Source organism: Onthophagus taurus, chromosome 1 (assembly GCF_036711975.1).
Source record: "Onthophagus taurus isolate NC chromosome 1, IU_Otau_3.0, whole genome shotgun sequence".
Classification (NCBI taxonomy): Eukaryota; Metazoa; Arthropoda; class Insecta; order Coleoptera; family Scarabaeidae; genus Onthophagus; species Onthophagus taurus.
Window position 1 is genome coordinate 1877880 of NC_091966.1, and position 12431 is coordinate 1890310.

The 12431-nt window shown below is 24.2% G+C and overlaps 1 protein-coding gene across 1 annotated transcript; it reads right to left on the reverse strand.

Annotated features, from left to right (window-relative positions):
• Positions 1-865: 865 nt before the first annotated feature.
• On the reverse strand, positions 866-12387 carry LOC111414737 (tektin-2). Its single transcript, XM_023046173.2, has 3 exons — positions 11876-12387; positions 11605-11819; positions 866-1606 (listed from the first exon to the last, which is right to left on the reverse strand). The coding sequence occupies exons 1-3, from the start codon at positions 12299-12301 to the stop codon at positions 961-963; spliced, it is 1287 nt and encodes a 428-aa protein (XP_022901941.1). The 5' UTR covers positions 12302-12387; the 3' UTR covers positions 866-960.
• Between the last annotated feature and the right edge of the window lie 44 nt (positions 12388-12431).

The window sequence follows — 12431 nt, forward strand, 5'->3', positions numbered from 1 at the left end:
GATGATTTTCTAAAGATTCTTAAATGTATCCAGTGATTTTATAGCGATTTCCAAGAATTTTCAAAGACAACCCAAGCGTCTAACCATTTTTAGGGATATAGAAACTTTTGCAAGAGTATCCTATCTGTTTTTAAAGATGTTTTGGAATTTCTGAATATCTTTAACAATATCGTTTGATTTTTATAAAGATTATCTTAAATATTCAGAGACATGTATACAGGCATTTTCTATTTATATCTAGGGATATTGTAACGATTTCCAAAAAAGTTCAGAAACAACCCGAAATTTAGAACAATTTAACGATTTCGATGGATTTCTGGGGATGCTATAATGATTGCGAAGAATATTTAGGAATTACTTAGAACATCTAGGATTTTAAAGATTCTCGGAGATAACTAAATAGGCATTTTTCAACCGACAACCCGAAACTTCGAACAAATTAATGATTTAAATGGATTTCTAGGGATGTTATAATAATTGCGATGCATACTTAGAGATAAGAATATCTAGGATTCAAAAGATTCTTAGAGACAAGTATACAGCCATTTTACAAAGTTCAGTGGATTTTTAAGTGATATACAGTGGTTTTAGTACGATTCCCCAGAATTTTCAAAGACAACCCAAAGCTTTTACTAATTTCTAGGGATTTCAAAGATGTCTTAGAATATTTATATGCATATATAAGAATTTTCATTGATATCCAAGGATTATTAAGAATATCTAGTATTACAACAACTCTCAAAGGCATGAATATGACCATTTTCCAAAGTTTCTAGAGATTACCAGGTTATGCGAAAACTTACAAATGTTAAATCATAATTTTATTTTTTACTATTTTTGGATGATACAATTAATAATCAACAAATTTAAACTCAGACATTTAATTTATTTTCACATTCACAAATCATTCTAATACATTTTACTACCTTCCAAAAAAATTTATAAAAAATCTTTAGATTTTTACGTTGGAGGAATTTCCTTTTCCATTTTGGTTAACTGTATGTTTCGATCGGTCTCCGTGCTACCCGTGGATTCATCGAAAGATTTCAAACGACTTCTCAAATCTAAACAACGAATATCCGTCATTAAAGCTTGACACTTATTTTCCAAATCTTCATCAATAAGAACTTGTTGATCTTCCAAAGCGTTATAAGTCGCTTTGGCGCAATTTAGTTTGTTGGCAATATCCTGTTGGGTTTGCGTCAACTGCGTAACTTCATCTTTTAACCCAATTTCCGCTTCATCTCGAGCCAATTCAAATCCAGGTCGGTAAGTCCTATTTTCAAGACGCGTTTCGGCGAGCTTTCTCGCATCATCTTTGTTATTGAGAGCTTCCTCTAAACTTTGAATTTCTTTTCCCACTTTTTCCATTTCTTCTCGCATTTTCAATTGTTGCCATTCCAATTCGTTTCGTGCTCTTTGAATTTCATAAATTCGTTTTCTCAGTATGAAATCGACGTAATCTCTTTGGGCTCTTATATCGTTTCGAGCTTTTTCTCTTATTACGAATAATGCTTCTCTTAATTTGCATGTGTCTTCTAATTCTTTATCTGCGAGGAGTTTTGTGTATTTTGAATGTTCTAACCAGGTTTCGTAAGGAATTGATCTAAAATGTTAATTGTTTGTATTTGTATTGATTTATTATATCCATTTGCATCATGCAAAAGAATTTCGGAAATGGGTAATCAGAGCAAATAAAATAGCAGGATATCTCAATCAAGTGATAACAAGAATATACAAAACAATAATAAAGCTCATTATGACTTATACAGCGGAAACGAAACCAGACACATCAAAATAAGAAACTTCTTGACAAAGTTGAGATGAATATAGAAGAAGGAAAAAGCGGGAGAACTAACAGTAGAACTAACACTAGACCGAGAACCAGAAACATTCGGGTTTAGCCGTCTTAAGAGACGCACGGCTAAACCAGAATGTTTCTAGTTCTAGTGTTAGTTCTGGTGATAAACAGGGCACGGAATTTTTGTAACAAAACGATACGATTTCCCCCCTCCACTCGTTCTCAGCGGCGTCCGCTGAGAAAATCTTGATTAAAAGAACAGCATACTGTTCAGTGGGAAATTAAAATTTCAAGTTAGAAAAAAATGGTGTTAACAAAAATTGTTTCTGAAACAATTCTAAACAAACTTTGTCAACAATTTTTTTTGATTTAATCAATAATTAAGGAGATAACCTCAAAATAATAATTTTTCCGTTTTTATACATAATTATACTTAGATGCTTAATTAATAGAGATGTAAAAAAATGTTATTGAGATAATTGATTCAAAATCGAAATTGAAACAAATTTTATTTAAAACATTTTTTGATAAAAACAATAATTATTGAGATAATTAATTTTGGTAGCATACTATTCAGAGGGAAATTAAAATTTCAAGTTAGCAAAAAATTATATTAACAAACACTGTTCCTGAAGTAATTCTAAACAAATTTTGTTAACAACTTTTTTTGATTAAATCAACAATAAGGATATAACCTCAAAAATATTAATTTTTGTAGCATACTATTCAGTGGGAAATTAAAATTTCAAGTTAGAAAGAAATTGTGTTAACAAAAATTGTTCCTGAAACAATTCTAAACAAACTTTGTCAACAATTCTTTTTGATTTAATCAATAATTAAGGAGATAACCTCAAAATAATAATTTTTCTGTTTTTACACATAATTACACTTAGATGCTTAATTAATAGAGATGTAAAATTTTTTTATTAAGATAATTGATTCAAAATCGAAATTGAAACAAATTTTAGTTAAAACACTTTTTGATAAAAACAATAATTATTGAGATAATTAATTTTGATTGCATACTATTCAGAGGGAAATTAAAATTTCAAGTTAGCAAAAAATGGTGTTAACAAACACTGTTCCTGAAGTAATTCTGAACAAATTTTGTTAACAACTTTTTTTGATTAAATCAACAATAAGGATATAACCTCGAAAATATTAATTTTTGTAGCATACTATTCAGTGGGAAATTAAAATTTCAAGTTAGAAAAAAATTGTGTTAACAAAAATTGTTCCTGAAACAATTCTAAACAAACTTTGTCAACAATTTTTTTTGATTTAATCAATAATTAAGGAGATAACCTCAAGATAATAATTCTTCCGTTTTTACACATAATTACACTTAGATGCTTAATTAATAGAGATGTAAAAATTTTTTATTAAGATAACTGATTCAAAATCGAAATTGACACAAATTTTATTTAAAACATTTTTTGATAAAAACTATAATTATTGAGATAATTAATTTTGATTGCATACTATTCAGAGGGAAATTAAAATTTCAAGTTAGCAAAAAATGGTATTAACAAACACTGTTTCTGAAGTAATTCTGAACAAATTTTGTTAACAACTTTTTTTGATTAAATCAACAATAAGGATATAACCTCAAAAATATTAATTTTTGTAGCATACTATTCAGTGGGAAATTAAAATTTCAAGTTAGAAAGAAATTGTGTTAACAAAAATTGTTCCTGAAACAATTCTAAACAAACTTTGTCAACAATTTTTTTTGATTTAATCAATAATTAAGGAGATAACCTCAAAATAATAATTTTTCCGTTTTTACACATAATTACACTTAGATGCTTAATTAATAGAGATGTAAAAATTTTTTATTATGATAATTGATTCAAAATCGAAATTGAAACAAATTTTATTTAAAACATTTTTTGATAAAAATAATAATTGTTGAGATAATTAATTTTGATTGCATACTATTCAGAGGGAAATTAAAATTTCAAGTTAGCAAAAAATGGTATTAACAAACACTGTTCCTCAAGTAATTCTGAACAAATTTTGTTAACAACTTTTTTTGACTAAATCAACAATAAGGATATAACCTCAAAAATATTAATTATTGTAGCATACTATTCAGTGGGAAATTAAAATTTCAAGTTAGAAAAAAATTGTGTTAACAAAAATTGTTCCTGAAACAATTCTAAACAAACTTTGTCAACATTTTTTTTGATTTAATCAATAATTAAGGAGATAACCTCAAAATAATAATTTTTCTGTTTGTATACATAATTATACTTAGATGCTTAATTAACAGAGATGTAAAAATTTTTTATTAAGATAATTGATTCAAAATCGAAATTGAAACAAATTTTATTTAAAACATTTTTTGATAAAAACAATAATTATTGAGATAATTAATTTTGATAGCATACTATTCAGAGGGAAATTAAAATTTCAAGTTAGCAAAAAATGGTATTAACAAACACTGTTCCTGAAGTAATTCTAAACAAAATTTGTTAACAACTTTTTTTGATTAAATCAACAATAAGGATATAACCTCAAAATTATTAATTTTTGTAGCATACTGTTCAGTGGGAAATTAAAATTTCAAGTTAGAAAAAAATTGTGTTAACAAAAATTGTTCCTGAAACAATTCTAACCAAACTTTGTCAACATTTTTTTTTGATTTAATCAATAATTAAGGAGATAACCTCAAAATGATAATTTTTCCGTTTTTATACATAATTATACTTAGATACCTAATTAATAGAGATGTAAACATTTTTTATTAAGATAATTGATTCAAAATCGAAATTGAAACAAATTTTATTTAAAACATTTTTTGATAAAAACAATAATTATTGAGATAATTAATTTTGATAGCATACTATTCAGAGGGAAATTAAAATTTCAAGTTAGCAAAAAATGGTATTTACAAACACTGTTCCTGAAGTAATTCTGAACAAATTTTGTTAACAACTTTTTTTGATTAAATCAACAATAAGGATATAACTTCAAAAATAGTAATTTTTGTAGCATACTATTCAGTGGGAAATTAAAATTTCAAGTTAGAAAAAAATTGTATTAACAAAAATTGTTCCTGAAACAATTCTAAACAAACTTTGTCAATATTTTTTTTGATTTATCAATAATTAAGGAGATAACCTCAAAATAATAATTTTTCTGTTTTTACACATAATTACACTTAGATGCTTAATTAATAGAGATGTAAAAATTTTTTATTAAGATTATTGATTCAAAATCGAAATTGAAACAAATTTTATTTAAAACATTTTTTGATAAAAACAATAATTATTGAGATAATTAATTTTGATAGCATACTATTCAGAGGGAAATTAAAATTTCAAGTTAGCAAAAAATGGTATTAACAAACACTGTTCCTGAAGTAATTCTGAACAAATTTTGTTAACAACTTTTTTTGATTAAATCAACAATAAGGATATAACCTCAAAAATATTAATTTTGATAGCATACTGTTCAGTGGGAAATTAAAATTTCAAGTTAAAAAAAAATTGTGTTAACAAAAATTGTTCCTGAAACAATTCTAAACAAATTTTGTCGACAATTTTTTTTGATTTAATCAATAATTAAAGAGATAACCTCAAAATAATAATTTTTCCGTTTTTATACATAATTATACTTAGATGCTTAATTAATAGAGATGTAAAAATTTTTTATTAAGATAACTGATTCAAAATCGAAATTGAAACAAATTTTATTTAAAACATTTTTTGATAAAAACTATAATTATTGAGATAATTAATTTTGATTGCATACTATTCAGAGGGAAATTAAAATTTCAAGTTAGCAAAAAATGGTATTAACAAACACTGTTTCTGAAGTAATTCTGAACAAATTTTGTTAACAACTTTTTTTGATTAAATCAACAATAAGGATATAACCTCAAAAATATTAATTTTTGTAGCATACTATTCAGTGGGAAATTAAAATTTCAAGTTAGAAAGAAATTGTGTTAACAAAAATTGTTCCTGAAACAATTTTAAACAAACTTTGTCAACAATTTTTTTTGATTTAATCAATAATTAAAGAGATAACCTCAAAATAATAATTTTTCCGTTTTTATACATAATTATACTTAGATGCTTAATTAATAGAGATATAAAAATTTTTTATTAAGATAACTGATTCAAAATCGAAATTGAAACAAATTTTATTTAAAACATTTTTGATAAAAACTATAATTATTCAGATAATTAATTTTGATTGCATACTATTCAGAGGGAAATTAAAATTTCAAGTTAGCAAAAAATGGTATTAACAAACACTGTTCCTGAAGTAATTCTGAACAAATTTTGTTAACAACTTTTTTTGATTAAATCAACAATAAGGATATAACCTCAAAAATATTAATTTTGATAACACTATTCAGAGGGAAATTAAGATTTCAAGTTAGCAAAAAATTATATTAACAAACACTGTTCCTGAAGTAATTCTAAACAAATTTTGTTAACAACTTTTTTTGATTAAATCAACAATAAGGATATAACCTCAAAAATATTAATTTTTGAAGCATACTGTTCAGTGGGAAATTAAAATTTCAAGTTAGGAAAAAATTGTGTTAACAAAAATTGTTCCTGAAATAATTCTAAACAAACTTTGTCAATATTTCTTTTTGATTTAATCAATAATTAAGGAGATAACCTCAAAATGATAATTTTTCCGCTTTTATACATAATTATACTTAGATGCTTAATTAATAGAGATGTAAAAATTTTTTATTAAGATAATTGATTCAAAATCGAAATTGAAACAAATTTTATTTAAAACATTTTTTGATAAAAACAATAATTATTGAGATAATTAATTTTGATTGCATACTATTCAGAGGGAAATTAAAATTTCAAGTTAGCAAAAAATGGTATTAACAAACACTGTTCCTGAAGTAATTCTGAACAAATTTTGTTAACAACTTTTTTTGATTAAATCAACAATAAGGATATAACCTCAAAAATATTAATTTTTGTAGCATACTGTTCAGTGGGAAATTAAAATTTTAAGTTAAAAAAAATTGTGTTAACAAAAATTGTTCCTGAAACAATTCTAAACAAATTTTGTCGACAATTTTTTTTGATTTAATCAATAATTAAGGAGATAACCTCAAAATAATAATTTTTCCGTTTTTATACATAATTATACTTAGATGCTTAATTAATAGAGATGTAAAAATTTTTTATTAAGATAATTGATTCAAAATCGAAATTGAAACAAATTTTATTTAGAACATTTTTTGTTAAAAACAATAATTATTGAGATAATTAATTTTGATAGCATACTATTCAGTGGGAAATTAAAATTTCAAGTTACAAAGAAATTGTGTTAACAAAAATTGTTCCTGAAACAATTCTAAACAAACTTTGTCAACATTTTTTTTTGATTTAATCAATAATTAAGGAGATAACCTCAAAATAATAATTTTTCTGTTTTTACACATAATTACACTTAGATGCTTAATTAATAGAGATGTAAAATTTTTTTATTAAGATAATTGATTCAAAATCGAAATTGAAACAAATTTTATTTAAAACACTTTTTGATAAAAACAATAATTATTGAGATAATTAATTTTGGTAGCATACTATTCAGAGGGAAATTAAAATTTCAAGTTAGCAAAAAATGGTATTAATAAACACTGTTCCTGAAGTAATTCTGAACAAATTTTGTTAACAACTTCTTTTGATTAAATCAACAATAAGGATATAACCTCAAAAATATTAATTTTTGTAGCATACTGTTCAGTGGGAAATTAAAATTTCAAGTTAGAAAAAAATTGTGTTAACAAAAATTGTTCCCGAAACAATTCTAAACAAACTTTGTCAACATTTTTTTTTGATTTAATCAATAATTAAGGAGATAACCTCAAAATGATAATTTTTCTGCTTTTATACATAACTATACTTAGATGCTTAATTAATAGAGATGTAAAAATTTTTTATTAAGATAATTGATTCAAAATCGAAATTGAAACAAATTTTATTTAAAACATTTTTTGATAAAAACAATAATTATTGAGATAATTAATTTTGATAGCATACTATTCAGAGGGAAATTAAAATTTCAAGTTAACAAAAAATGGTATTAACAAACACTGTTCCTGAAGTAATTCTAAACAAATTTTGTTAACAACTTTTTTTGATTAAATCAACAATAAGGATATAACCTCAAAAATATTAATTTTTGTAGCATACTATTCAGTGGGAAATTAAAATTTCAAGTTAGAAAGAAATTGTGTTAACAAAAATTGTTCCTGAAACAATTCTAAACAAACTTTGTCAACAATTCTTTTTGATTTAATCAATAATTAAGGAGATAACCTCAAAATAATAATTTTTCTGTTTTTACACATAATTACACTTAGATGCTTAATTAATAGAGATGTAAAATTTTTTTATTAAGATAATTGATTCAAAATCGAAATTGAAACAAATTTTAGTTAAAACACTTTTTGATAAAAACAATAATTATTGAGATAATTAATTTTGATTGCATACTATTCAGAGGGAAATTAAAATTTCAAGTTAGCAAAAAATTATATTAACAAACACTGTTCCTGAAGTAATTCTAAACAAATTTTATTAACAACTCTTTTTGATTAAATCAACAATAAGGATATAACCTCAAAAATATTAATTTTTGTAGCATACTGTTCAGTGGGAAATTAAAATTTCAAGTTAAAAAAAATTGTGTTAACAAAAATTGTTCCTGAAACAATTCTAAACAAATTTTGTCGACAATTTTTTTTGATTTAATCAATAATTAAGGAGATAACCTCAAAATAATAATTTTTCCGTTTTTATACATAATTATACTTAGATGCTTAATTAATAGAGATGTAAAAATTTTTTATTAAGATAATTGATTCAAAATCGAAATTGAAACAAATTTTATTTAAAACATTTATTGATAAAAACAATAATTATTGAGATAATTAATTTTTGATAGCATACTATTCAGAGGGAAATTAAAATTTCAAGTTAGCAAAAAATTATATTAACAAACACTGTTCCTGAAGTAATTCTAAACAAATTTTGTTAACAACTTTTTTTGATTAAATCAACAATAAGGATATAACCTCAAAAATATTAATTTTTGTAGCATACTATTCAGTGGGAAATTAAAATTTCAAGTTAGAAAGAAATTGTGTTAACAAAAATTGTTCCTGAAACAATTCTAAACAAACTTTGTCAACATTTTTTTTGATTTAATCAATAATTAAGGAGATAACCTCAAAACAATAATTTTTCCGTTTTTATACATAATTATACTTAGATGCTTAATTAATAGAGATGTAAAAATTTGTTATTAAGATAATTGATTCAAAATCGAAATTGAAACAAATTTTATTTAAAACACTTTTTGATAAAAACAATAATTATTGAGATAATTAATTTTGATAGCATACTATTCAGAGGGAAATTAAAATTTCAAGTTAGCAAAAAATGGTATTAACAAACACTGTTCCTGAAGTAATTCTGAACAAATTTTGTTAACAACTTTTTTTGATTAAATCAACAATAAGGATATAACTTCGAAAATATTAATTTTTGTAGCATACTATTCAGTGGGAAATTAAAATTTCAAGTTAGAAAAAAATTGTGTTAACAAAAATTGTTCCTGAAATAATTCTAAACAAATTTTGTCGACAATTTTTTTTGATTTAATCAATAATTAAGGAGATAACGTCAAAATAATAATTTTTCCGTTTTTATACATAATTATACTTAGATGCTTAATTAATAGAGATGTAAAAAATTTTTATTAAGATAATTGATTCAAAATCGAAATTGAAACAAATTTTATTTAAAACATTTTTTGATAAAAACAATAATTATTGAGATAATTAATTTTGATTGCATACTATTCAGAGGGAAATTAAAATTTCAAGTTAGCAAAAAATGGTATTAACAAACACTGTTCCTGAAGTAATTCTAAACAAATTTTGTTAACAACTTTTTTTGATTAAATCAACAATAAGGATATAACCTCAAAAATATTAATTTTTGTAGCATACTATTCAGTGGGAAATTAAAATTTCAAGTTAGAAAGAAATTGTGTTAACAAAAATTGTTCCTGAAACAATTCTAAACAAACTTTGTCAACAATTCTTTTTGATTTAATCAATAATTAAGGAGATAACCTCAAAATAATAATTTTTCTGTTTTTACACATAATTACACTTAGATGCTTAATTAATAGAGATGTAAAATTTTTTTATTAAGATAATTGATTCAAAATCGAAATTGAAACAAATTTTAGTTAAAACACTTTTTGATAAAAACAATAATTATTGAGATAATTAATTTTGATTGCATACTATTCAGAGGGAAATTAAAATTTCAAGTTAGCAAAAAATGGTGTTAACAAACACTGTTCCTGAAGTAATGCTGAACAAATTTTGTTAACAACTTTTTTTGATTAAATCAACAATAAGGATATAACCTCAAAAATATTAATTTTTGTAGCATACTGTTCAGTGGGAAATTAAAAATTCAAGTTAGAAAAAAATTGTGTTAACAAAAATTGTTCCTGAAACAATTCTAAACAAACTTTGTCAACAATTTTTTTTGATTTATCAATAATTAAGGAGATAACCTCAAAATAATAATTTTTCCGTTTTTATACAAAATTACCCTTAGATGCTTAATTAATAGAGATGTAAAAAATTTTTATTAAGATAATTGATTCAAAATCGAAATTGAAACAAATTTTATTTAAAACATTTTTTGATAAAAACAATAATTATTGAGATAATTAATTTTGATTGCATACTATTCAGAGGGAAATTAAAATTTCAAGTTAGCAAAAAATGGTGTTAACAAACACTGTTCCTGAAGTAATTCTGAACAAATTTTGTTAACAACTTTTTTTGATTAAATCAACAATAAGGATATAACCTCAAAAATATTAATTTTTGTAGCATACTGTTCAGTGGGAAATTAAAATTTCAAGTTAGAAAAAAATTGTGTTAACAAAAATTGTTCCCGAAACAATTCTAAACAAACTTTGTCAACAATTTTTTTTGATTTAATCAATAATTAAGGAGATAACCTCAAAATAATAATTTTTCCGTTTGTATACATAATTATACTTAGATGCTTAATTAATAGAGATGTAAAAATTTTTTATTAAGATAATTGATTCAAAATCGAAATTGAAACAAATTTTATTTAAAACATTTTTTGATAAAAACAATAATTATTGAGATAATTAATTTTGATTACATACTATTCAGAGGGAAATTAAAATTTCAAGTTAACAAAAAATGGTATTAACAAACACTGTTCCTGAAGTAATTTTAAACAAATATTGTTAATAAAAATTTTTGATTTGATCAATAATTAAGAACATAACGTCAAAGAAAATTTTATATATATATTTTTATATTTTTTTAATTGAGAAAATCGTTTTAGAATTTAATTTAGAACAACTTTTGTATGAAATTTTCTGCTGAGAACGAGTAGAGGGGGGAAATCGTATAGTTTTGTTACAAAAGTTCCGTGCCCTAGTGATAATACTAGTGTTAGTTCTAGATTTAGTGGTTATTCAGTGCCAGGTTGTTATATACTTTTATTGAACTACATTTAGAGCTAACACTAGACTTAGAACTAGAAACATTCGGGTTAAGTGACGCACGACAAAATGTTGTATATTCTTCAAACTTGTTTCTGAACAAGGTATTAGCTTATAGTTCTAGCGTTACTTCTAATTATACATGCGTTTGGGTGATAATGGTCAAAAAAAATCCGCGCATATCTAAGCTCATGATGCAAATGAGTTAATATTAATTTTTTGAAATTATTTACGCGCTTGGAATTCGAAGAGGATCAGTTTTATAACTGATGTTGGCACAATTTTTATCTAGAGTAAGTTGGTCCTTATCAAGTTCAATTGATTCGTGTTTATCATTAATATCCAATTGGACTTTAAATTTAACTTCGTCAAGTCTATTTATTTTTTCCCACGCTGATTGGCAACGTTCTATCAAAAGCTTTTTAACATTTTCTAGGACACAGAGTTCCTTAAAAATAAATTAATTCAAACCCAATTTTATCAAATAATTAAATTAATTTTTACCCTTTTTAATTCCGTATCTCCATCATCATAAGTAAGCTCAGCACCTTGCCTACAATCCCTCATTGAAATACATTCCGATACAATACTTATAGGAATCCCTAAAGCTTCAAATTCTTTCTCAGTTGAAAATTTTTCCTCCCTCAAAGCGTTTACTTCGCGATTAATCAAGTTCAAACAAGCTTGTAAAGTGTCTTTCCATCGTATCATTTCAGTTATACGATCCGCTAATCGCGCGTTATTGTGATAAGTATCCCAATCGGTTTTTATCCGGGTTTCATTTCGAAGTTGTCTTGCTTGGTGGCGTAACATAAACGCATCATTTCTTCGTGTATCGTTCGTTTGCTGACTAGCCCATTGTTTCGCGTTCCAATCGGCTAATCCTATATGTTGAAGTGGTTTTTCGAAAGTTACCACAGACGCTTGCATCTTGGTTGTGTTTTAGGAGCAACTAAAGATTCGAATTCGAAGAGAGGCTAAATGAATAAACTGGAAAATGTCTTATTGACAAAACATTCCTTGGATACTTTAGTTTGATCGGTTTTGTCAATATATATAG

Coding starts and splice junctions, on each gene's coding strand:
- LOC111414737 (XM_023046173.2), bottom strand. CDS start 12,301: ATGCAAGCGTCTGTGGTAACTTTCGAAAAACCACTTCAACATATAGGA. Junction 11,820..11,875: donor GAGATACGGAATTAAAAAGG/GTAAAAATTAAT, acceptor TTTATTTTTAAG/GAACTCTGTGTCCTAGAAAA. Junction 1,607..11,604: donor CCTCTTCGAATTCCAAGCGC/GTAAATAATTTC, acceptor TTAACATTTTAG/ATCAATTCCTTACGAAACCT.